The sequence below is a fragment of the Thamnophis elegans genome, chromosome 12 (genome assembly GCF_009769535.1).
Source record: "Thamnophis elegans isolate rThaEle1 chromosome 12, rThaEle1.pri, whole genome shotgun sequence".
In the NCBI taxonomy this organism is placed as follows: Eukaryota; Metazoa; Chordata; class Lepidosauria; order Squamata; family Colubridae; genus Thamnophis; species Thamnophis elegans.
The window spans coordinates 33,798,270-33,825,859 of NC_045552.1; the positions used below are offsets into that span (position 1 = coordinate 33,798,270).

The following is a 27,590-nucleotide window of genomic DNA, read 5'->3' on the forward strand; positions in this document are numbered from 1 at the left end:
CTTAGAGAGGGCTATAAAAAACTATGAAGTGGTATATAGGTCTAAGTGCCATTGCTATAATCAGGTTTGGTTTCATTGATGGCTCCTATGGCTTGCTAAATCCTAAATTGGGATTATGCATGCATGACTGCTATATTCATAAAGTAGGTTATACCCCATGCAGATAAATATTATTATAGTATTATGGTGGCTTGATTTAAACAACTTAAAAAAATAAGTACAGTCACCTCCTACTCATAATACTGTGAAACAAACCAATTTTAACCTAGTTTAGTAGATGGCATCAACCCAATCATTCTGCATGTTTTGGGGAAATGAAACATCTGATGTAAAAATTCATTACAGTGAATGCAGATGTCATGATTTGCATGATAATAACCTCAATGTCTTGTACCTGCTTCATTTGGGGAAAGTTTGTGGGAGTGTGATACACATGGTACTTATTTACAGTGTGTGTGTGTGTGTGTGCATGTGCGTATTGAAACAGGGATCTACCACACTAGATGGGACCTGAGAGGCATATTTTGCCAAGAGACAGTCCAACACATAGTGGCAGGTGTAAGATGCAGGCATACCTTGGACAGCACAATCAAGTAGCTAGCATTATGGACGGGAATATCAACACAATGTATGGACTAGACTCTGTCTGAGTCTGGATGGGAGACCCTACAGGAGGTGGTGGAGAATAAGAGGGCTATGATCCTGATGAACAGGCAGGTACTGTCAATCAAAGATCATCATGGTAGTAGACAAAGACCTGAAGCCAGCAGTGGTGATAGCAGGGTCAAGTGACAGCAATATCAGGAAGAAGAATTTATTTGTTTGTTTGTTTGTTTGTTTGTTTGTTTGTTTATTATCAAAATTTATATGCCGCCCAATCCCGAAGGACTCCGGGCAGCTTACAAAAAAAAAGAGAAAAAAAGAGAGAAAAAAAGACAGTTTAAAATCACAACACCACATACATTCATTCTAATGGGGGCTAGACCTCAACAATGAGGTCAACAGCCCCAGGCCTGCTGGAACAGCCAGGTTTTTACAGCTTTCCTGAAGGCCATGAGAGTTGGTATGGTCCGGATCTCTGGGGGTAGCTGATTCCAAAGAGTCGGAGCAGCGACAGAGAAGGCTCTCCTCCAGGGGCCCGCCAGCCGACACTGTCTGACTGACGGCATCTGAAGGAGGCCCAATTTGTGGGATCTTACTAGCCGCTGGGAGGTATGTGGCAGTAGGCGGTCATGAAGGTATGCTGGCCCTAAGCCATGTAGGGCTTTAAAGGTAATAACCAACACCTTGAATTGCGTCCGGAGACCAATTGGTAGCCAGTGCAGCTCGAGGAGGACAGGTGTAACATGGGTGTACCTCGGTGCACCTAATATCGCTTGCACGGCCGCATTCTGGACTAGCTGCAGTCTCCGAACGCTTTTCAAGGGTAGCCCCATGTAGAGCGCGTTGCAATAATCCAGCCTTGAGGTAACAAGGGGGTAAGTAACCGTTTGAAGTGCCTCCCGATCCAAATAGGGCCGCAATTGGTGCACCAGACAAATCTGGGCAAAGGCCCCCCTGGTCACAGCCGATAGATGATGTTCCAGTTTCAGCTGCAAATCCAGGAGGACCCCCAAATTGCGGACCCTCTCTGAGGGGTAATAATAATTAAATTAAAAGTGGGCACATATTCTCTCACATTCATACACTCATACACCCAACAAACCAGCTAAAAAATGCCCGCTTGGGGGAAATCTTGGATCAGCGTCCTCCGGGTCTTCAGCTCCCGCACGGGGCTCTCCTCTGCTGTTTCCCGCAGCCTGGCCCGAAACCGGGCCCTTGTCCGAGCTCTGCAGGGAAGGACCTTCGTCCGAGCCCCGCAGGGAAGGCGCTCAGCGCGAGTCCGAGGCAGCTGGAGCCGTTGGTATTTGGGGGGGGAGTTCCTCATTCTCCTCGTTCTCCTCCTCTGCGGGGCCTGTAAGTGGCGCAGGAAGTCTGAGGTGGCTGGGGCAGCTGGCAATAGCTGGGGGGGCAGGCTCATCCTCCTCGTCCTCCCTCTCCTTTGCCAGTAGGAACGCAGCATGCCTGGATGTGCCACTGGTGATCTTTAATAGATGTTAGTTTCAGAAACTGAAAATTTTCCGCTACCGTCATGCAGCTTTTAATGTCCTGCTCCAGGTTCTCCGTCATGGTGGGCAGGGGGCTGCAGCCGGTGTTCGACATGGCTCCCCTTGGCAGAGGCCTGAGGGGGGGGCTGCCCCCAGCTGCTCAGCGCCTTCCCCTCTTCCTTCTGCTTGGACCAGCTGGAAGGGATGGGGGGAAGTCTTATTCCTCTTCTTTTCCTCCTCCTCCTCCTCAGAGCGAGGGGGACGGCCGGGCCACCAGCATGGGGGAAGCAGGGGCTCACTGGGCGGTTGGAAGGCCCGGCATAAGGCTCCTCTTCCAAGCCAGGCTAGGGTGCGGAATGCCCGGCTTGCAGGATCACGCGAGGCTGGGGATGAGGCGCTAGGACCAGGCCGCGCCGGAAGAGGAAAAAAGAAAACCACCTCCACGTTTGAAGCCGGCTGGACGTCGCCAAGCTCCGCCAGGCCTCCTTCGCAGGGCTCCAGCACCATCGCAGGGCTCTGGCACCGTCTTCCCACCGCCGCCAGGGCCAGGACGCCACTTGAGAAACTGGAAAAGTACCAGGCCATGAAGGAAGAACTTGGAGATGATATGGAAACTAAAGGTCAAAGCACTCCCAGTAGTGGAGCACTTGAGGCTGTGGCTCCTTAAGCTGGAAGGAACAACATCAGAACTCTCTGTCCAGAAGAGTTCACTGTGAGGAACAGCGGAGATCCTGCAATGAACTCACAAATGTCTGGTAGAGATCTCAACATGGAGGAAGACATGGATCACTCATAGTAGTGAGAAGGGATTTTATACATCAGTTGGCAGTGTATTTATTTGTAAACAGATACTAGAGGTTTTTGTGTGTGTGTGCAAGCTTGATAGCATACCTTAAAGTTACAGATTTCATTTCACTATACATTCACTCTCACTCTCCCCCACACACACATACAGAGAGAGAGAGAGAGAGAGAGAAAGAGAGAGAGAGAGGAGAGAGAGAGAGAAAGAGAAAGAAAGAATACTGTGACATGTCCTGATAATAAGACCATGCCATATTTTTCCTGTGGGCAAAAAAATACACCCTCCTCTAATAATAAGCTCCCTGGACAACCCCCCTCCAGCCAGGCAGAGCGCCACTCACCAACCTAGAGATATCCCGAAGGCGCAAAGCCGCAGGAGCCAGGGAGGGGGGGCAAAGGCACTCACATTGCTTGACGTCTTTGGGATACCACTAAGTTGGTAGGTGGCGCTGTGCCCAGCTGGAACGGGGGGTTGTTGGGCAGCTGCTCTCACATCAACAGCCAGCCCACAACCATAGAGTGTGGTCCCAGAGCGGCCACTGCCGGAAGACTCGGCAGCGGATCTCTGGAGTTTGGAAGCTGGTTATGCTCGGAGCATGGCGGCAGTGGTGGCAGTGGGGTGGTGGCGGCAGTGGTGTGGCAGCGCCCTGGCCCAGCCCTGCAGGGAGAGTTGGGCATGGTGAGGCAGGGAGGCATGTGAGCTGGAGGCAGAACAAGTGCTCGGCAACCTCTCTTTCCAGCTGGGCAGAGCGCCACGTGGCTTAGCGCCTTTGGGATATTAGAGAGCTGAGGTGGTGCAGTGGTTAAATGCAGCACTGCAGGCTACTTCAGCTGACTGCAGTTCTGCAGTTCGGCTGTTCAAATCTCACCGGCTCATGATTGACTCAGCCTTCCATCCTTCCGAGGTGGGTAAAATGAGGACCCGGATTGTTGTTGGGGGCAATATGCTGACTCTGTAAACCTCTTAGAGAGGGCTGAAAGCCCTATGAAGCGGTATATAAGTCTAACTGCTATTGCTATTACTGGGTCAGTGAGTGGCGCTCTGCCCAGCTGGAAAGGGGCATTGCCGGGCGGCTGCTCATGAGCGTGGTCAACTCAAGGGCCACTCTCTTGAAGCTAGAAGTGTTTTTTTTGTAAAATTACAGCTGAGTCAAAGGATCTTAAACCAAATTCTTTTTTTTTTTAAATATAATTTTTATTAAACATTATTACCTTTAAAAAACAGAAAAAACAATACAGCGACATAAATACAACGACATAAGCAAGACAAATCATACATAACAATATAAAGTAAAACATACAGATACAAATGCCGTTTTAGACATACAACCCCCCCTCCCCCCCCTACGGTGACAGTCATTCACAGCCCAGTTTTTCTTTCTTTCCTCATTATTAGGTCTCTAAGCCACATCTTCTCATTGCAAGATTCAGGGATCTATTACGGTACCTATGTTAATTTTCCCCAATTTAAGTCCCTGCTGTTCTCCTAGTCGCCCACATATACCATAGGTTCCAGCTAAGATAATGTTCTGTTTCTCCTTTGTCCCTCAGCCAACCCGTCATTCTGTCCATTTCTGCACATTCGTAGATCTTTTTAATTAAAGCATCTTCCGGCGGTATAGTGGTGGATTTCCAAAATTGTGCATAGGTTATTCTTGCGGCCACAATTATATGCAGGCTCAAATGCCATATTGAACTGCTTATGTTATCTGGTTTGATGCTTAGTAACAGGTTCTCAGGTCTCCATTCAATGTTTGCCCCGGTAACCTCTTTTAACCATTTTTTAATCCTTTTCCAATATTTCGTGGCCTCAGTACAGGACCACCAAATATGGTAGAATGTGCCATCCTTTCTTCCACATTTCCAACACAATGGAGATAACCCAGGAAACATCTTAGCTAACCTCGTTGGGGGGAAGTGCCACCTATAAACCATCTTGTATATGTTTTCTTTGAATGCAGTAGATGTTGTAAGTTTAATGGTCTTACTCCATAGATCCCACCATTTGCCCATTTCAATTTCATAACCTAGGTTTCTCTCCCATACTGTTAGAAGGCTTTTGTCCATCTCTTCATTAGTATCTTGGCAGGTCAAAAATTGGTAAATCTTCGATAACATTTTTTTGTCTCCACCAAACAAGATCTTATCTAGCCCCTGAGGGTTTGGGTAGATCCCGAAACGTGCCTTATCACTTTTAAACCTGTTTCTAACCTGTAGATATTCCCACCATTCCAAATTCCTGCCCTGTTGCTCTAATTCCATCTTTGTTTTTATGTTGCCCTCTTCTGTCATGATATCTTTATATGTTATGTTTCTTGTCCAATTAAATAAACTTGGATGCGTTAAGGCCTCTAATGGTGCCAACCAACACGGAACCCTAAGATAATATTTTTTCCTCATTTTTTCCCAGACCCCCATCAAAATCTTCCGAATATAATGTCCCATGAAGTACCTATGGGGGGTGTCTCTTTCTTGCCAGAGGGAGGCATGCCATCCCTGGGGGAGGTCATGTCCCTCTATAGCCAATAGGCGCCTTCTATTCAACATCACCCAATCTTTCACCCATGTCATGATTGCTGCGTTATAGTATGCTTCCCAGTTGGGTACTCCGAAGCCTCCCAGTTCTCTGCGTTTTTGTAAAGTTTGGGCTTTGATTCGTGCTTTCTTGCCTTGCCATATAAACTGTGTCACTATTGTCTCCAAGGATTTAAAAAAAAATTTGTCCAATTTAGTTGGTGCCGTTTGAAACAAAAACAAAAATTTTGGTAATACATATGTCTTGACTGTCGCGATCCTGCCCATCAGAGACAATTGTTTGCTACTCCAATTAGTCATATCTTTGGATACCTGTTGTAGCAATTTCATATAGTTATCTACCTTGATAGAGGAACATCTCTCCGTCAGCCAAATTCCCAAATATTGTACTTTGTGGGCCATGTTGATCCCTAACAGGCTTTGTACTTCCCTTTTCTGGTTCAGAGTCATATTTTTAATTAACAGTTTTGTCTTCTCTTTGTTTATACGTAGCCCCGCTATCCTACCGTACTCTTCTATTTTACAAAAGTTGTATCCCAGACGCCATAGGGTCCTCCAGGATAAAAACAAGGTCATCGGCGAAAGCCTGGACCTTGAATTCCTGAGCTTTAACTCGTAACCCTTTAATTTGTGTATCGCTTCTCACTATTCTAAGAAGGGGTTCTAATGTGAGGATAAACAGTAGGGGGGATAGCGGGCATCCTTGTCTTGTGCCTTTACCAATCACAATGTCACCCGCCTCTTCTCCGTTTACCAATATTGTCGCGGTTTGTCGTACATAAATTGCCCGAATTGCATTTAAAAAACTTTCTCCAAACTTCATGTTTTCTAGTTGTGACAACATAAAATTCCAATTTACCCGATCAAAAGCCTTTTGTGCATCAAGAAACATAAAGGCCACTTGTTTATCTGGCCGAGCTTCATTATATTCTAAGGCATCCAAAATAATTCTGACATTGTCTTTCAAATGCCTTGACGGCAGGAAGCCATTCTGATCAGAGTGTATAAATTTGTTAAGGAAAAATTTGAGTCTATCTGCCAATATAGCTGCAAAGATTTTATAATCCACATTCAAAAGTGAAATGGGCCTATAGTTTTTAATTTGGGTACGGTCAGCTCCAACTTTAGGCAAAAGGGTTATATAGGCCTCGGCCCATGATTTCGGTGCAATAGAATCCGTCAAGACAGCATTAAATATTGCTATCATCTCTTGTCCTAAAATTTCCAAAAAAGATTTATAGATTTCAACTGGCAAACCATCCATGCCAGGGGTTTTGTTGTTTCCCATTTTTTTAACTGCCTTTTCTAGTTCCTCTAATGTTATCTTTTGGTTCAGTACCCCTTTTGCTTCATTTGAGATCTTGGGTAGATTTGCATTATCTAAAAATTCCTTAATTTGGACCTCAGAAACTTCTTCCCTACTATATAGTTGCTGAAAAAAGCCTTGGATAATTTCCTGTTTCTCCCCCTTGGTTTCTACTAATTCCCCTTTACTATTCTGCAGTTGAGCTATACGTCTGCTCTCTCTTTCTTTTCGAAGTCTATAAGAGAGCCAGCGACCCGGTTTGTTAGCATGCTCAAAAAAGTTTTGCTTAATCCCCCTAAGTTTTCGAGCAACATCCTCCTGGTCTAAAAGAGAGATCCCATGCTTAATTCTAGCCATTTCTTCTTTTTTCCTGTCGTCTAGTGGGTTCTGTTGCAAGGCTTTTTCTACCACCTCCAGTTTAGTTACCCATTTTGCCCTCTCTTCTAATTTTTTCCTGTGGGTACCTATTGTATGTTTAATAGCTAGGCCTCTCATATAAGCCTTGGCCGTATCCCAAAGTATTTGTGGGGTTACTCCTTTCCTATTTTCTTCAAAAAAAAACCTCATTTCCCTTTTAAACATTTGCTGAAATTCTTGTTCTTTCACTATCTCTGTATTCATCATCCACCTTCTCTTCCTCCCCTGCCTTACTCCCTTCCACACCAATAAGAGTGGATTGTGATCGGCCCAGGTGTTGACCTCAATTGCTGCTTCCTTAATCAAGTCCCCAATTTCTGGTGTCAACCAGGCCATGTCGATCCTAGAACAGGATTGGTGTCTATGTGAAAAGAAAGTAAATTGTTGTTTCTGTGGGTGGAGTTCACGCCATACATCCTAAACCAAATTCTGCTGTGAACTTTTCAAGGGAACTTTTTTATAAAGTGAAGGAGAAAATGGGAAAATGAAAAGGCAGCTTATTGATGGAAGATTGTAGAAAAATTACAGACTATTTAGAGGTTTAGAATCAAGAATCTCCCATAGAAACACAGCCCGCTCCAATCTTTAACATCCGCCCCCATTCTCACTTCAATATGAAAATGCAGACGGTATCTTTTGCCAAAGATCTCAAGATGCTATGCAAGGTCTTCTGAATGGCACCAGGGCAAATGAGGAAGTTTTGGGCTGCATTGCAGGTAGTCCTTGACTTATGACCCCAATTGAGCCCAACATTTCTGTTGCTAAGCAAGACATTTGTTAAGTGAAGTTTACTCCATTTTATGACCTTTCTTATCGCATTTGTTAAGTGAACCACTGAAGTTGTTAAATTAGTAACTCGGTTGTTAAGTGAATCTGGCTTCTGCATTGACTTTGCTTGTCATAGAGTTACAAAAGGAGATCACGGGGCCCTGGGACGCTGCGACCATCATAAATATGAACCAGTTGCCAAGCATCTGAATTTGATCATGTGACCATGAGGATACTGCAACAGTTGTAAGCGTGAAAAAGGCCATAAGTCACTTTTTCAGTGCTATTGTAACTTTGAATAGTCACTAAATGAACTGTTGTAACTTGAGGACTACCTGTATTGGACAAATAGGGGCTGCAAAGGCTCATTTGCAAGATACACTCAGAATGTTGCTGCAAAATAACCCTTGGAAAAGATCCAGAAGCTACAACACTTGCAGATTTGTGATTATGGATAGCAAAACTTGAGAAAGAAGACAGCTAGTATTTTACATGGCTTCTTTTAGGGGAAGGAATAGCAGTTAGACTTATATACCGCTTCATAGGGCTTTCAGCCCTCTCTAAGCGGTTTACAGAGTCACCATATTGCCCCCAACAACAATCTGGGTCCTCATTTTACCCACCTCGGAAGGATGGAAGGCTGAGTCAACCCTGAGCCGGTGAGATTTGAACAGCCGAACTGCAGAACTGCAGACAGCTGAAGTAGCCTGCAGTGCTGCATTTAACCACTGCACCACCTCGGCTCTGGTGGTTTTGTTTACTCACCCCTACTATTCTTGCTTAAGATAGCAAGAATAGTCGGGGTGAGTAAACAAAACCACAAAGTGATATGTTCACGGATACAATTACACCTTTACAGAGGAGAACACTTGCACAGTTCAGAATCTCAAATGAGAAGGCATTTGTAGAAATGAAAGTATGCTTAGCAAGCAGCAGAAACACCTTGCTAACTCATAAGCCAAACCTGGTTAGGATTTGGGAGGGGGAAACTAGGCCTGTTAGGTAGTGGGAAATTGAATGAAGAATAAACCTCAATTTATTTAATGCTATATATAAAGTCAGCTATGATTAGAGCATCATATAGGCCCAGGAAACAAAATAAAATGAGTTGATTGCACAGATGCCTTCATCAAGAATTGAGCTTAATTGCTGAATCTTTTTAACTTTCTAATCTATTATAGGAAATGTTGTGTAGGTAGCTAAGAAAGAGAGGCCACTTCTGAATAAAGCTAACTTAAACATAGGGACTTTCAAATCTCTTTGTTCTGGTGCTAGGTTTTGGTTTTGGGGTGATTGTTTCTCCTTTCATTTCAGGGAGAGGACATTTTGGATCGCAGCTCTGAGTTGATCTACACGGGAGAGATGTCATGGATATATCAGCCTTACGGACGAAGCCAGCAGCGGGTCTTCTTCCTCTTTGATCACCAGATGGTTCTTTGCAAAAAGGTAAGGACATTTTTGAGTCTCCTCCGGATGAACAGTGAATTTGGGTTTATGGTATGGAAAGTCAACCTGTATCCCTAAGTTGTACTGGGTCCTGCAACACCCATTTTGCAGCTGCCTTAACAGAACATCAGAATTGGAAGGGACCTTGGAGGTCTTCTAGTCCGACTCCATGCTCAAGCAGGAGACCCTATACTATTTTGAACAATTGGCTGTCCAATCTCTTCTTGAAAAGCTGCAGTGATCTTTGTTGCCCTTCTCTGCAAAATCTCAACATCTTTTCTCATATTGTGGCAATATATAACATTGTGAGCCCCTGAAATGGTTCCGTCTCCCCAGGTGGAGCAGACAGGAAACATGACCAGCTGAGCTGATTCAAATTTATTGTAAGGCTACATTAACAGAATCTTGAAAGTCTGAAAGTATAAATTTTCCCCGTCTGTTTTACAGCCTGAGAAGTGACTGAGGTTTCTTTCTGAGTTGCTTTCTTTGCCTGTTATGCAGCTCTGGGCCATGGCCTTGTCTCCTACCATCATTCTCACATATTATTACAAATGCTCCTTGCCAAAATAGACAATCCCTTGGAGGCTAATTTCCCTTCTTGGAATTAGTGGGGTGATGTTGTGGGGCCTTATACCACCTGCTATGATCTTGGGGTTTTTAAAAAACATGTTTTCCTTCTCCCAAAAGATGGTCATGGTCGCCCATCTTAGATCAAAGAGCAGCCTTCCTTCTTGTTATTGCTCAGTTGCTAAATCGTTTCCAACTCTTCATAACCTCATGGACTGTTGCATGCCAGCCCCCCCTGACCTCTACTGTCTCCTAGGGTTATTGGACACCTTCTGACTTGATGGGTCACCTTCCAGCATCATGTCTTTTAGCCTTTTGGTACTGGTCATGGGGTTTTCTTGGCAAGGATGCTGGAGTGGGTTGCCATTTCTTTCTCCAGAGGATTACATTTTGTGAGAACTCTCCACTAGGACCTGTCCATCTTGGGTGACCCTGCACAGCATAGCTCATAGCTTCTTTGAGATGTGCACGCCGCTTCAGCCACAGCAAGGCAGGAACCATGAACGTGTCCAGTCTTCTTTTCAGAGATAGGTTTGAAGCACACATTCATTGTAAGTGATAAAGGAAAGTACGCCACTGCACATTGGCTACTTATTCTCATAAGCCACTTTCTCCAGCAAAAAAAAAAAGGAAGGAAGGGAGAGATGGAATGCATGAGTGTCAAATACAAGCTAAAATGTTCAACAGTTAGGAAATTTTTGTTTGTTTTAAAATTTTAGCAGGTAGATAACACTGTCTTCTCTCTCCATTGCTCTGTCACTGCATGATTGTCTGTCATGCAATGACATGTCCTGAAATATATGTCCTGCAAAAGGTATAGAGAGAGCATTTGGAAATGTACAGTAAAAAGTTGCAATAGTAGTATTGGGAAATGTACAGTAAAAATTATCATCAAGAGAAATTGTACTCAAAAGCGAGAAGATAGACTATTTTTTAAAAGAAAAACCCTCAGATCCTCAGTGGTTAAGAATATCTTTTCAACTTTGCCATTGAAAGTGCCTCAATTTATGTTGATTTGTCCAGTGTTAGATTTATTTCCAGGGAAATTATTATAAATATGTAGCTTAAAAGATTCCTTAAAAGGAAGAAGGGGGAGTAGATGAGCTAGTCCTGAAATCAGTCTCCCCCATTAGTAATTTTCCATTGCACTTAAGTTTTTTCTTGAAGGGCTTTCAAATTTGTACAGATGAAATTAAATCTAGGTGATTCATTTCTGGATTTGTTCTTTAGCAGTGGAGGAAGGAACTGTGATTTCATTGGCAGAGGGTCATATGAGGATACATTAAGTCTATCCCTCACCTCATCAGGTAATCCAAATGAGGCCAAAAGAAATAATGCCTTTTGTGGATCAGCTTTGAATTCCTCTGTTCTTTATTGATTTCATCTTTGAGGCTAAAGCTAATTAATCAGAATAGAGCTGGAAGGGACCTTGGAGGTCTTCTAGTCCAACTCCCTGCTCAAGCAGGACCCTGTACCATTTCAGACAAATGGCTTTCCAGTCTCTTCTTTAAAACCTCCAGTGATGGAGCACCCACAACTTCCGGAGGGAAGCCCTTCCACTGGTTAATTGTTCTTTCTGTCAGGAAGCTTGTGCTTAGTTCTAGATTGCTTCTCTCCTTGATTAGTTTCCATCCATTACTTTTTGTTCTCCTTTCAGATGCTTTGGAGAATAGGCTGACCCCACTCTTCTCTGTGGCAGCCCCTCAAATACTGGAAGATTGCTCTCATGTCACCCCTAGTCCTTCTGTTCTCAAGACTAGCCAAACTCAATTTCTGCAGCCGTTCTTCATATGCTTTAGTCTCCAGGCCTTTACTCTGCACTTTTTCCAAAGTCTCAAAATCTTTTTTGTAATGTGGCAAATAAGATCCTGTGTCATATATCAGAAGCTGAGTATCTTGGCCTGAGCGGGTAGTTCTGTTTACAAAGCCAATGGGGATCCTTTCTGTTTATTCAGTTAACTCTGATGTTAATTGCCTTGGGATTCACTCTGTCTCTAGTTCAATTCCCTATATCTAAGTAAAATTGTATTCAAATGACTCATTCACCCTGTTGTATGTGCTGTCTGTGTGACACAAAGAGAAATAGTCCTCAACTTACAACAGTTCATTTAGTGACCGTTCGAAGCGACAACGGCACTGAAAAATGGCATGTGACCACTTTTCACTCTTACGACCATTGCAGCATCTCCATGGTCACGTGATCAAAATTCAGACACTTGGTGACTGACTCATATTTATGACGCTCGCAGTGTTGCAAGATTCAGTTATCCTCTTTTGCGACCTTCTGACAAGCAAAGTCAACATGGAAGCCAGATTTGATTAATAACCATATTACTAACTTTTAAGAGTTGCCATGATTCATTTAACAACAGTGACAAGTCAGGTTGGAAAATGGGGCCAAAATCATTTAACAAATGTCTCACTTATGAACATAAATTTTGGGCTCAATTGTGGCCGTAAGTCAAGGACTATTTGTTGCAAGCCGTTGTAATAGCAGCTTGTGTGATTTTAATAGATGTGACATTTTTACTGGTTTATCAGTAGAAAAAAAATCCCTTTTGGCTAGATATTTGATTTTTAGCATTCCAAAATGCTAAAGCGGGGGCTTTTGAATCCAGCCACTTCCCCAGTGTTTTGCATCTAAATCTCCACATGGCATCATGCAGTTAGTCTTGGGCTTTCATTCCTGAAATGTATTTACATTTTTTGCCTTTTCTCCATTTCAACATTCAAAGGAGCATCGATAAAACATAATAAAATCAGGCTTGGTAAAATCTATTTTATGTAGTGTTGCTATGAATCTCTAGAGCTGGGTCCATACATCAATATGATTGCAGCTTAAAGGGGAATAAAGATGCAGAGGAAATGCAGATTGTGACAAATTGCACAGGTTGAAATTTTAGAATTCATTAAAGATATCCTCTTGTTTAGACCAACAGCAGGTTGTGTGGTAGAGTGAACCTATAGCTAAAATAAAGACAAGGGTGATGTAGAAACATCTGTCCCTATTTCAGTTTTTAACTTAGCTGTTATGTAGGTCAGGTGTTGTACTATGATACCTTGACATAATAATATCACAGATCAGCATTAATCAGAGCCTGAGAATCAAATGATCCCATAAAGCAGTGGTAGGTTTGAAAGATTATGAGAGAAAACAAGAAACCCAAGGCCCAGTTTGAAACAGCGTTTAAAGACACCAGGCTAAAAACTGGGAGACCAGGAATTCTAGTCCCATCTAGAGGACTAGAAGGAGGTCATGGCTAAGTAATTTTGCCAAGAAAATTGCAGGGACTAATCCAGGCAGTTGCCAGAAGTCATGAATGATTTGAAGAGGGAGGGAAGGAAGGAAGGTCAACAGAGGAAGAGAATTTATTACTACCTTATCTCATAAATGGAAGCTCAGGCTGAGCTGCAGAAAGGTCAAGAAGAGGGCATGTGAGGTGTTCAAAGAAATCCCATCTCAGAGAGCTGAGGTTCCTATTGAAATTGCCAAGGTTCCTTATTGTTGAATTCAAACCCCCGCTTGACGTCTAAGTGGCTCTTGCTTCTTTCATCATTTCTTGCCATACTGAGCTTGGCAAAAGTCAGTTGGCTCCAGGCTGAGGGTCCGTCCTGGGCTTTCTCAGGAAAAGGTCTGTCCAGGGGCTGAAATAATGAGCCGAGGTGGCGCAGTGGTTAGGGTGCAGGCCACTTCAACTGACTGTTATCTGCAGTTCAGCGGTTCTAATCTCACTGGCTCAAGGTTGACTCAGCCTTCCATCCTTCCGAGGTGGGTGAAATGAGGACCCAGATTGTGGGGGTGATATGCTGACTCTGTAAACCGCTTAGAGAGGGCTGAAAGCCCTATGAAGCGGTATATAAGTCTAACTGCTATTGCTATTGCTATTGCTAAATCATTCCTTGAAATAAGACAGGCGATTGAGGCTAGTTATTGATGCACAGAAGGCCTTTGACAATGTTTTTACAACTGGAGCAGATGAACTTTGGTAAGAAATTTATCCAAACCATACGAATGATATATCAGAAACAAACAGCAAAGATAATGGTAAATGGAGAATTAACAGATCCTATTAAAATAAAGAGAGGTACGAGACAAGGTTGCCCATTATCACCATTATTCTTCGTCTTAACATTAGAGGTCTTAAACAGTTATTCCTTTTTTATTAAAGAATCAGATTGGCATCTCAAAGTGCCATCATAGTTAACTCTTTTCACAGCTTTGAAGTATCTTCTCAGGTCTTCTGCATTCTTTTAAAGCAGGGCATAAAAAGCCTTTCAAAAGTCATTTTCTTTTCATTTTCATTTTCATTTTATTTGTATGCCGCCCTTTTCCCTGAAAGGGACTCAGGGCGGCTCACAACTCAAAGGGAGGGGGGAAAAAACAAACAAAGTTACAAAAAAACATAAAAGAACCATACATAGTTAAAAAAACCACAACAATCATACCATTCGAAGTGGGGCAGCGAGTCTTTAGCCCCAGGCCTGTCGGAACAGCCAGGTTTTAAGGGCTATGCGGAAGGCCTGGAGGGTGGTGAGGGTACGAATCTCCACGGGGAGTTCGTTCCAGAGGGTTGGAGCAGCCACAGAGAAGGCCCTCCTCTGGGTAGTCGCCAGTCGACACTGGCCGGCTGATGGAATTTGGAGGAGGCCTAGTCTGTGGGATCTAATTGGTCTAGTGGAGGTAATTAGCAGTAGGCAGTCTCTTATTTCCAGCTAGAAAAATGGGAGAAAAAAAATGCAATTTTGAAAAAGCCCCAGAGGAAAGGGTCCTTCTGCATTACTCCACTTGGAATATAAGAGCCAGTTTTGCTTAGTGGTTTAAGGTGCTGGCTCAGAAACTAGGAGACTGTGAGCTCTAGTCCTGCCTTAGCCATGAAAGTAGCCCAATCACCAGGAGATGGTAAATTCTAGTGTAGCCGAGGCATGTAAGCTGGCTAAGAGACTTTGGGCCACTCACCAAAAAACTAAGGTCCAGTCCCATCTTAAGCATGGGTAACTGGTTGAGTTTGAGTCAATTACCAGAAGATGGTGAGTTCTAATCCCACCTTAGACATGAAAGCTGGCTTGGTGACTTTGGGCCAATCACCAGGAGACAGTGAGTTCTATTCCTGCCTTAAACATGAAAGCCAACTCCATGCTTTGGGCCATTTACTCTCTCTCAGCCCAACCCATCTCATAAGGCTGTTGTGGAAAAAAAGGAGGAGGAAGGAGTATTAGATACCTTTTCCCCCTTGAGTTATTTTATTAAAAAATAACAAAGATAGGAAGGAGCCTGACAAATAAATTATGAGAAACCAGATTGTTTGCAAACTGCTAGAATCTGTGACCCCAGGCAACTCTCTAAGCCCCTTAGCCATCAATTAGCTATGCCCTTACCTTATGTGGAAGAAACTGAAGATCATATTTAAAGTTCTTTCATTGTTTGACTTGCAATGTCAAGTTTGCACTGGATCAAAGTTGAGTGTAATGTTTGACATTGTCAGAGGGTCAGCTGATTCCTCAAATCAACAAGCAAATCTCTGTAAGTGCATCACATTGCTTGACAGCTTGCATTAATGCCAAGAAGTTGAAGACCAGACAATAGAGCAGATTTTGTCTCTCAAAATGGTTTTGGAAAAGGACCATAAGGCTCCCATCTGATTGAGAGGGGGTGTCAGGATTAAAAGAGGCCCACAGTTGTTCCATAGCTGCTCCTGACTTATTTGAGAAAGAAAGGGAAGCTGCATTAATCTGTGAATGTGGTTCTCCGTAGCACCTGTGATCAGTCAGAGAAGAAAATTTAGGTCTCCCAGTTGCCTTCAGGGCCATGCTTTCTGGGTGAGTTTGCAATTTCTAGAAGTTGGGATAAAAAAGGGAGAAGACTGTGGAGTCTCTCATCACTTTTGAAAAGGAGAAAAGGGCAGCTGAAAAAAAGCTTTGCTGCTCTTTTCTCCTTACTCCTTAGCTCCTTTTCAGCAGACTTCTTCATGTGAAATTAAAGGGCTTTCTTGTCTGTGTTGTTCAGAAGGAGAAATTGGCACCTTTGTGAGTCTTCCCACCAGTGAATTCCTCCCCAGAATTCTGCAAGGAGGAGGAAACATCTTCAAAAAAAACCACCCCTTGAAGCCTTTACACAGTGTCAACAGAAAAGCTGGCCATAAATTAAATAATAACATCAATAAAATAAAATATCTGCAGGTACATATTTGCAATATAATTTGGTGTGGAGCTGAGTATTAGAAATGTACCACCATTATGTACAAGTATTATACTTCTAATATTTCTAACAGTATTAGAAATGCACTACAGTGCTATTTTGACATAAAGGCATTTATAGTCATGCTACTGTATTACAGAAACATTTGGGGAAGATGCTTGAAGGACCCTCTGTGGAGGTTTAAGGAAGCCTCCTTAAACCTCCACAGGTTTGTAGTAGTGATGCTAACTCCTCTGACCTTTCTTTATGTTATTTTGTAACCCACCAACTGGGGTGTTGGAGATAATGCACAAATTAGTCCTCATTCGGACAAAGCTACCATAATTCATCATTGGTGGTCTCAAATTGCAATGAACAAGGACATGCATTCAATTTCACAGCTACTATGATTATTGGCTGAGCAGGGACAAAAATAGCCAAAGAGATGATTGAAGTCTGGGAAATGGGCTCTTTGTCAGTCAATAGGAGTGCTGATTTATCACCTGCCTAACAGATACTTAGGAGCAAAGGGTGTGGCAGCAGAAGGAAACAATCACTTAATAGCCAACTATCAACACCTTAATTAATAACTGAAAGAGCTACACAAAACCAAGAACCATGTAAATGCAATGCGTACAGTAGCCCAGTTCATACTCAAAAAGCACCAAACCCTCCTCATTCCAACCCTTAGCTACAAATATTGGTATGTTCTTAATTCTTTTTCTGTTTTGTTAGAAATTTTGTACAAGTTTGGGGAAATTTGCAGAGCTTCTGCATCCCCGGGACTTCTAGTTGCACTCACTTGCCCCAAACATCTTTATTATGTGGAATAGACTGGCTCAGGCATTTTAATGGCCCATTAAGAAAAGTGGGGGCTATGAAGAGTGAGTCTGTTTCCTGCCTAAAAATATGTTTCTCCATTTCTGATCCAGGGAAATGTAATATTCTGCCTTTTCAATATTTCCTAGGATATTTCATTTTTATAGGGGGGGGAGTGCTAACTTCCTACAGAATCTAACAGGAAATTGACTAGATAGATACACCATGACAGGCATAGCTCACTCTCTTGCTTCCACCCTGGAAGTTTCTTCTCCCTTGTAAATTATAGTATATATTCAGTTATTTATTTAGATTTATATCTGTTCTACATTGAGAAGTTCAAGATGGGAGACATTGTGCTCTTTCTTCCTATTTTTCCTTACCACAAGCCCTGTAAGCTCAATTGGAATAAGAGAGCCATTTTGACCTAGCTAGAAGGCAGGAGGTGGAGGTCAGATCCCATCTTAGGCATGAAAGCCAGGTGGGTGATTTTGGGCCAGGCACACTTTCTCAGCCCAATCCTCATCACAGGGTTGTTGTATAGAAAATAGAAGGAGAATGAAGTATTAGTTTTTTCACTGCCTTGAATTACTTAAAATGTAACAAAGGTGGGATAAAAATATAATAATAATAATAATAATAATAATAATAATAATAATAATAATAATAATAATAGGCACAAACCAGCAGTGATAATTCCAGTGGTAATTGGCACACTGGGTGCTATTCCAAAAGCACTGGAATTACATTTAAAACAGTTAAAAATTGACAAAATCACCATCAGTGAAATGCAAAAAGCCGCACTGCTTGGATCTGCATGCATATTACGAAAATACGTTACGACGTCCTAGGCCCCTGGATGGGGCCCGACTAGTAACCAATGCCAAAAGGCGATGAAACAATGGAGAACTGAGTTGGCAGTAGGGAATGAGATCTACGGAATGGTTAATATCAAGCGAGCAATTTTCCAGGGTGATTCACTTTCACCTCTTCATCATCGCAATGATCCCACTATCAGTAATCTTAAAAAAAAATGAAATTAGGCTACCAAACAGCCAAAGAAGCTGAAAAAATTTCGCATTTACTATATATGGATGATTTGAAACTCTATGGAAAGTCAGAAATAGAAATCCAATCATTGACAAACACAGTCCGAGTATTCAGCACCGATATTTCAATGCAGTTTGGCATGGAAAAATGCGCCACTGTATCCATAAAAAGAGGCAAAATCACTGCATGTGAGGGAATTGAAATACCCAATGGCCAACTAATTAAATGCAGTGAAAATGAAGCCTACAAATACTTAGGCATTCTACAGTTGGATAATATCAAGCATGGAGAAGTAAAAACTATTGTCAGGCGAGAGTACACCAACAGAGTTAGGAAAATTTTGAAATCTAAATTGAATGGTGGAAATACAATCAAGGCAATAAATACCTGGGCAATACCAGTTATAAGATACACAGCTGGTATAGTTAACTGGACACAAGCTGATTTGGACATTTTGGACCGAAAAACCAGGAAACTAATGACAATGCACTACAGTTTACATCCACGTGGTGATACTGATAGACTCTAACTGCCCCGAAAATCAGGTGGCAGAGGATTATTACAAGTGAAGCAAACAGTTGAAGAAGAAAAACATGCACTGGCTGATTATTTAAAAGAAAGTCAAGAACATCTATCAATCGAAGTAAAGAACAAAAATCTACTGAAGGCCCAACAGACGAAACAAGAATACAGAAAAGATGTGATAAAATCAAGAATGGAGAGTTGGCAGAACAAAGCACTGCATGGCCAATTTCTGGAAAAAATAAAAGATAAAGTGGACAGTGAACAAACTTGGTTATGGTTAACAACAGGTACATTAAAGAAAGAAACAGAGTCACTAATCCTGGCTGCGCAAGAACAAGCTATCCGCACAAATGCCATTAAGGCCAAAATCGAAAAATCCTCTGATGATGCCAGATGCAGACTTTGCAAAGAAGCTGATGAAACTGTTGATCACATACTCAGCTGCTGTAAAAAAATCACGCAGACTGATTATAAATTGCGGCACAATTCAGTAGCGCAAATGATCCATTGGAATTTGTGCAAAAAATATAATATTAAAACTGCAACAAACTGGTGGAAACATCAGCCTGAAAAAGTCACCGAAAATTAGATGGTCAAGATCTTGTGGGATTTTCGCATACAAACAGACAAAATACTGGCGCATAATACACCAGACATCACACTGGTTGAGAAAAATAAGGTCACAATCATAGATATCGCAATACCAGGGGATAGCAGGGTTGCCGAGAAGGAACATGAAAAAATCACAAAATATCAGGACTTAAAAATCGAAATTCAACGACTATGGCACAAACCAGCAGTGATAATTCCAGTGGTAATTGGCACATTGGGTGCTATTCCAAAAACACTGGAATTACATTTAAAACAGTTAAAAATTGACGAAATCACCATCAGTCAAATGCAAAAAGCCGCACTGCTTGGATCTGCATGCATATTACGGAAATACGTTACGACGTCCTAGGCCCCTAAGTGGGGCCCGACTAGTAACCAATGCCAAATCCGGTGAAACAACTGGCCGCTGTGATACAATTGTATAATAATAATAATAATAATAATAATAATAATAATAATAATAATAATAATAATAATAATAGTAATAGTAATAATAGTAATAATAGTAATAATAGTAATAATAGTAATAATAATATTGCTTGGCCCCAAAATTACTTGGTCAGCCTCTGTAACTGAAGAAGTTGTCTCTCCCAGCTGTGGATCCAGTGCTAAACTCTTGTTTGGTTTTCTCTCCTAGTATTTTTGAGTACACTTAGTTGAGTTAAAATTATTTTAATTATTTTTAATTTGTAATTCCGCTTGTTCTGCTCTTAAATCATTGCTGTGTCTACTTCTTCAGTTCCTCTTATCTAAGTGAAGTACACTGACCCCAAAATGGAATGCAAAGGATAGCTTCATAGCAGAACCAGCTCCCTGGCAAATGGTTGACACCTTTGTTGTTGGATGTCTTTCCACAGATGTGGGCAGCCATTGATCAGGAAAATTCTATTTCCATTTCTTTACTGAGCAGGGGTTGGATTGTGTGTCCTGAAGAGTTCCTTTCAATTCTAGGATCGTTTAACTTTTTCTTGCTGAGATATGATATATGCAGTTGTGTAAGATTAATTCTATTTTAAGACTATCACCACAAAACACACTCACTTTTCTTTTTTTCCTTTTTTTAAGTCTGCAGGCAAGCTTTGATCAGGTAATACCTTTCAAGAGCATGTGGCAAAGTTGATTAAGCTTCAGATTAAATTTTCATTATTAGGGAGAGAAATTGGAATGAAGTAGATCTCGATTTAAGCAATCAAGGCTGAGGTCCCACTCTCCGCAGACAGCAGCTCAGAGTCACTTTTCTAAAGTAGCTCAGCTTTTAATGCAAAGCAGGATATTATTTCTGGTTAATCATTCCAACAATCCTCTTTCTCCAAATTATTTCCAGGACCTTTGACCTGAAATAAAGGGAAAGGGAAAGAAGCAGAACAAAAGAGAGCAGGGATGCCAGCCTATAATAATATTCTTAGAGAATATCTGGTTTCTGAAATTGTCCTTGTAGGAGAACAGTTTCCATTTTAATAACAGCAAAATCTGGCACCAGTAAATATAGACAGTAACTTTGCAGAGCAGTTTAAACAAGAAATGACGAATGTTAGAATATCAGTGATGGGTTGATAGATGCAGAGGGATAGATCTTCAAACAGGAGAACAACTGAAGGCATTTCTTGATGGTCCTCCATGCCTTGGAAAGTTCCACCATTTGATCTTAGATCCAAGACAAATAACAAGAATCAAAGAGTTGGAAGGGACCTTAGAGATCTTCTAGTCCAATCCCCTGCTCAAGCAGGAAATCCTATATATCATTTCAGACAAACGGCTGTTCAATCTCTTCTCCAGTGATGGAGCATCCACAATTTCTGAAGGCAAGCTGTTCCGTTGGTTGATTGCTATCATGATTAGGAAATGTTTCCGAAGAGAAGGCATGGGAGGAGTAACACGTGGGTATTACCAAAGCCTTCTTGCCTATTGGAGACTGAGGTATTAATCTTTTGGAGCCATACCTCCGTACCTCCTCCTACTCTCCCAGATTACCTCAATCTGAAGCCTGAAAAGGAGTGTTTTTCCTTCTCTCCCTTCTCTTCGAAGACTTAGAGTTTTTTTCCCTCATATTTGGATCAGCGATCTCTAGCTACAAAGGATTCCGACAAAGACCTTGCCTTTCTCCTCACCTCTCCTCCGCTGTGCTCTGCACCACTGGAAAAGCCTCGTTGCAAACCAGCGTGTGCGCGTGCGCCCCGTGCGACCAGCTGGTCGCATAAGAGAGGGCAAAGAAGCCTCTGCCTGGCACGATCGATCCAGGCAAAGCCCAGGCCTGTGGGAGGCAGAAGAGGACCTGTGAGGCTCGGGGACTTCCAGGAGCTTCCCCCTACGATCTCCAGCAGCAGGAGGATTGGCCCGGTCGCCATTTTGAAAAGACCACGTGGTCGAGCACGTGATCGGAGCTTCCCCACGGAGGCCCAAAGTGCTCAGAAGGCTCCAGCAAGCCGGAAGAGGCTTCTTCTAGGCTCCACCCCGCCGGTGATCCGGGGGGGATAATCCAGAGCTGGGCCTGCCGGCAACTGCTTCAGAGGATCAGCAAAGGGCTTAAGGAGCAGATCCAGCCCCTGAGAGCAGAATCCGACCTTGCAGCCAGCTATAGGAGGAGGAGGTGGTGTGCATCTAACCGTGAGTAATGGCAGAGGCGACCAGGAGCAAGGGCACCAGGCCCAACGCCCCAGGGGGTGAGGATCCCGGTGAGGGAACTTCCAGAGGTTTTTCCCCAGCACCCAGGGGGAGATCCCCACTGAGGAGGGATAAGGCCAGGGCCCCCAAACAGGCAGCCCCCAGGAAGGAGGCCAGAAACACCAGGGCCTCGGCAAGGGAATTCAGGGCGACCATCAGCCCTTCCCCTTCCAGGTCTCATTCCCCTCGCAGGGCCCCAGCCCGGGTGGAGGCCCGGGCAGCATCTCCAGCCTCTCCAGGGGGCTCCTTTAGAAGGCATAGCTCTTTATTGCCCCCCCTTTCGCCTGCTCCCCCAGCGGACTCCAGAGCGGATCCCTTTGGGCGCCGAACCACCAGCCCAACCAGGCCTCGCCTGGCTTCCCTTTCTCTGGAGCCCAGGGAATATTCCCAGCCTCCAGAACTACAGCCTGCCCTACCTGACAACCAACAGTTTCCAGGACATGCTAGCCAGGGCTCTGGCCCAGGTAATGGCTTCTAGCTTAGGTCAGCAACCTCAAGGTTCCAGGAGCAGGGCCCCACAGGATCCCCCTAGGATCCAGCAGGAGCGCCCCAGCACAGCAGCAGCCAGGGAAACCAGGTCCCCCTCCCCCTCCAGCGAGGCCTCTGACCTAGAGGAAGGAGAATTGAAGGAGGTGGGATTCTCAGATGATGAGGATCCCCAGGCAGAGAATGATTCCACCGTTGCAGGGCTTTTCCCCCCTTCCTTATTCAGTTCCTTACTTCGCAAGGCTGCAGCCACAGCCGATCTGGATCCCCTCCCGGATCCCAAACCGGCAGCGGAACCATCGGACAAGGGTAAGAGCAAGAAGAAAAAGGGACCCTTCCATAGACCCCCCCGTGGTTAAGGAAGAGATCCCCACGCCTGAGATGTTCATGGAAGTGCTTAAATCGCAGTGGGTAAAACCAGGGTCCTTCCCCACCCCAGGTGGAAATGAAAGAAAGTTTTATAATCTTAATCAGACTTTTGCCCAGGCTCTCCAGATACCGGAGGTGGACAACCCAGTGGCCACTCTGGCTTCATCCTCAACAGTGGTTGCAGGAGACACTGCCAATTGCCTCAAACCCGAGGACAAGAAGGCAGACATTGTCCTGCGCAAAACCTTTCAAGCTATCACCTGGGCTATCAGGGTGGCTGCCTCCGCCTCTTTCTTTAACAGGTCCACAGTCCTATGGTTGGAGCAGCTGAGGGACAGGACTCCGGCCTCTGATGTGCGCCTGCTACAAGACATATCCAAGATGCTGGCGGCAACGCAGTTCTCAGCAGACGCCACGCTGGATGCGGTAAAGTATGCAGCCCGAGTTATGTCTTCCTCAGTTGCTTCTAGGTGCATGCTCTGGCTACGTCACTGGCAGGCGGAATCCCGGATAAAGTGGCACCTAACGGGCACAGACTACACCGGGGAGAAGCTATTCGGGACAGCACTGGACCCTCTCCTCGTAGAGGATAAGAACAAGCGGAAGGTGCTCCCAACAACAACTAGGCGATCGGACTTCCGCCACGCGCCATACCCCAGGAGGACCCCGTACCGACCACCCGACGGGGACAACCAGAATCAGAGGTACCAGACCCCTAGATTCCACAGGCAAGGGGATAGACAGTTCCAGAGGGACAGATTCAGGGGCCAGCAGCAGGGCAAGCGGCCCTTTCGAGGGGGAGGCGGTCGCCCCTTCTGCAGATTCAGGTAATCCGGGCCCGGATTTCCCCATCGGCGGTCGTCTCTCCCTGTTTGCGGATGCCTGGGAACGGGTCACCTCGGATGAGTGGGTTCTCCAGTCTGTAAGGCTCGGACTACACCTGGAGTTTCGTTCTCTTCCCCCCAGCAGATTCCGCACTTTCGCCCCCTCCAGGGACCCGGCCAAGCGGGCCCTTAAGGCCAAAGCCATTAAACATCTACTTGACATCAGGGCCATTGAAAGAGTCCCAGAAGGGGAGGAGGGATCCGGGTTCTACTCGAACCTCTTCTTAGTCCCTAAGAGCTCAGGGGGATGGAGGGCCATCCTGGACCTTAAGCTCCTGAATTCCAGGGTGGTATACCGCAAATTTAAAATGGCCTCCCTAAAATCCATTCTGGAGGGCATTTGACCGGGCGACTTCCTTGCCTCTATCGACCTCACAGAGGCATACTTACACATCAGGATCGCCCCGGAACACCGTAAATTCCTCAGGTTCTCACATGAGGGGCAACATTTCCAATACAGGGCCCTTCCCTTTGGGCTGGCTTCAGCCCCCAGGACTTTAACCAAGATCCTGGCGGCAGCAGCTGGTCACCTACGCTCCCTCCCAGTCCGTCTGTTTTGTTATTTGGATGACATCCTCATCTTAGCCAGGTCTCCCGGCTTGGCTGAACGAGACCTGAAAATCACCATAGACACCCTGAGGGCCCTGGGGTTCTCCATCAACTTGGAGAAGAGCCACCTGGTCCCTTCCACCAGGCTCCTTCACCTAGGGTCCATTATCGATTCAGTAGCTGGGGAGGTCTTCCTGTCCCAAGATCGCAAGGACAGCATCGTTAAGATGATTCTTGAGGTTCGCAAGTTACGCTCTGTCCCTGTAGTTCTTCTTTCCAGGCTCCTGGGAAAGTTCATCTCGTGCATAGGAATCGTACCGTGGACCCGGCTGCATGCCAGGGAGCTCCAGTGGTTCCTGCTACCTCACCAGAGAGCCGGGACGAGCGATGCTACCTTCAGGATCAGAGTGACCCCCCAGGTACGACTATCCCTCCGTTGGTGGCTCTCCCCAGCACTGAACAGAGGATGCCTCTTCAGAGAACCGACGAGGAGGATCCTCACCACAGATGCAAGTCTCTTCGGCTGGGGGGCCCACCTGGAGAATCAGATCGCCCAGGGCCGCTGGACCCCGTCAGATCTGCGAAACAACATCAACTGACTGGAGCTCAGAGCCATCTATCTGGCTCTTCTTCACTTCAAGGACTCGGTAGCCGGTCAACACATCCTGGTTCTGACCGACAACGTAGCGGCCAAGGCGCACGTAAACCGACAGGGCGGCACCCACTCCAGGGCACTTCGCGACGAGGCCCTGTGGTTGGGGAACTGGGCAGAGAGGCACCTTCAGTCCATAAAAGCCGAACACATCTCCGGAACGGACAACCATCAAGCAGACTGGCTCAGCAGGGAGACGGTGGACAACAGAGAGTGGCAGCTCCATCCCTCGATCTTCCGTCAGATCTGCGAGAGGTTCGGTCATCCGACGGTGGACCTCTTCGCGACCCCGCAGAACGCCCAGCTGCCAGAGTTCGTTTCGAGGTTTCTGACCAGGGGAGCCATGGACACGGACGCTCTTCGTTGCAGATGGCCACCAGGTCTTCTTTATACCTTTCCCCCCCTTCCCCTCATTCCCGGGGTCCTGAGGAGGGTGGTGGTGGAGGGAGCGGAGATGATAATGGTGGCTCCCTTCTGGCCTCGTCGCCCCTGGTTGGCAGACCTCGTGGATCTGTGCACAGCTCCCCACTGGAGGATCCCAGCAGGGGTGCTGGCCCTCCACCAGGGGTCTCTCGAACATCCGAACCCGGAGTGGCTTCATCTGACCGCCTGGCGATTGAGCGGGAACAATTAAGGGAGGCTCAATATTCCGAAAAGGTCATCAGAACTGTGGAGGCATCCAGGAGACAGTCCACCACGTGCATCTACAACGCGTCTTGGGTGGCCTTTGCGGACTGGTGCCGAGCTAAGGGTCTCCGTCCAGCTGCCGCCTCGGTTCCACAGGTCCTGGACTTCCTCCAGGAGGGACACGAAAAGGGTCTAGCCACTAGCACGCTCAGGAGACAAGTCTCCGCCCTATCCACGGTCCTAGGAGGGGTAAATGCTCCTCCCTTGTCCCAACATCCGGTCCTAAAGCGCTTCCTCAAAGGGGCGGCGAATCTGAAACCCTCAGTGGTCCATCGATTCCCCACCTGGGACCTTCCTACGGTCCTTCAGGCCCTCACCGAAGCCCCGTTTGAGCCCCTGAGAGAGGTCTCTTTTCAGCTTCTAACCCTCAAGGTTGTCTTCCTGGTCGCCATCACCTCGGCCAGGAGAGTTTCCGAAATCAACACCCTCTCCAGTAGGGCGGATCTCTGCACCTTCTTAGATAACCGGGTCATCCTCAGACTCGACCCCGCTTTCATGCCCAAGGTTAATTCCCCCTTTCACAGGGCTCTCGAGATTATTCTCCCAGACTTCTGTCCTCACCCCTCAGGTGACAGGGAGAAATCCTGGCACAAGCTGGATGTCAGGAGAGCCTTGCGCATATATCTGAAGCACACGGCCCCCTTTAGGTGCTCGGCGGCTCTGTTCGTGTCTTATCAGCCTTCCTCCCGGGGAGCCAAGGTCTCCCCGGCCACCATCAGTAGATGGATTAGGGCGGCCATCTCACAGGCCTACAGGGCCCAAGGACTCCCGGTCCCTGAGGGCATCACGGCTCATTCCACTAGAAGTGCAGCCACTTCTGCAGCCTGGTCTACCCAGGCCCCCATAGAGGAGATTTGCCGGGCGGCCGCCTGGGCTTCTCCTTCTCCCTTCATTAAACACTACAGACTGGACGCCTTCGCCTCCGCGGAGGCTGCCTTCGACAGGAGGGTCCTGCAGGGGGTTCTGGACTCCCCGGGGGGCTCAGGCCCAACGAATCCCTCCCAGGACATCTAGCTTTGGTATGTCCCATGTGTTACTCCTCCCACGCCTTCTCTTTGGAAACTGGCAGTTGGACTTACCTGAACTGCATGTTTCGTAGAGTGGCGTGGGAGGAGTCACTTCCCTCCCGTTCTGGGCACCCTGCGCCTAGGGGGACCTGAGCGAGTCCAGGTTCAGCCTTAGCAATTAGGAAGGATATGTGTTGGCTGTTTGTCCTTCCTTTTTCAGTGTCTGCTATGATACATCGGTAATCTGGGAGAGTAGGAGGAGGTACGGAGGTGTGGCTCCAAAAGATTAATACCTCAGTCTCCAATAGGCAAGAAGGCTTTGGTAATACCCACGTGTTACTCCTCCCACGCCACTCTACGAAACATGCAGTTCAGGTAAGTCCAACTGCCATTCTCCTTAGTTCTATGTTGTTTTGTTCTTGATTTGTTTCCATTTATTGTTTCTTTTTTAGCCTTATGGTGCTTTTGAAAATAGATTAACCCCGCCCCTTCTTTGTAGCAGCCCCTCAAATATTCGAACACTGCTATCATGCCACCCTGAGTCCTTATTTACAATAGACATTTTACTTTTATGTTATTTAGAAAATTTATATAACCATCTACTCATTCACAGAGACTCTAGGCAGTTTACAAAGAATAAACAGCTTACAAACATACCCAATTTCTGCAAAGCTGCATTGTTTTAACTTTAGCTCTCTAATCATTTTTGTTACTCTTTGTACTCTTTCCATAGTATCTACATCTTTTTTATATTTTGGCTTGCTAAAATATAAAATATAACTCTGGCTTGCTAAAAATCGCTTTCAGCAGCAATCACAGCCTCTCCCCTAAGCAGTTCATACAGCTGAAGCAGCAGCTACACCCACTTCTTCCTTGCCACTCCATTGTAAGCCATGTTCTCTAATATGCTGATACATTTGGTTGGTGCTGCCACAGCTGATTAAGATGCTAGCAGATCTGGAAGAAGGCGGGGCTTAGCAGTGAGAAGATGGAGTTTTAGGCTACTCCTGAAATTCCTCTATACCAAAGGATTTTTGGACGGGTTCTTTGAACTCTAGCTGTCCCGGAGACGACAGTGAAGGTGGGGAGGGACCCAGGACCCCAGAGATATCCGCAAATCTCTGGGGGGGGGGTATTAACTCCTCGTGCCAATTCCTTTTTGGATTAGCTGCGTGCTAACTGAAACT

The 27,590-nt window shown here is 45.3% G+C and overlaps 1 protein-coding gene across 10 annotated transcripts in view; it reads left to right on the plus strand.

Moving 5' to 3' along the window:
- ARHGEF9 (Cdc42 guanine nucleotide exchange factor 9) overlaps window positions 1-27,590 on the plus strand; it is a 384,837-nt gene that overhangs the window by 345,253 nt on the left and 11,994 nt on the right. For all 10 annotated transcript variants that reach the window (XM_032228177.1, XM_032228179.1, XM_032228180.1 and 7 more), the window contains one exon: window positions 9,229-9,360. In XM_032228177.1, the coding sequence (XP_032084068.1) occupies window positions 9,229-9,360 (132 nt within the window). The remainder of the gene's footprint in view (window positions 1-9,228; window positions 9,361-27,590) is intronic.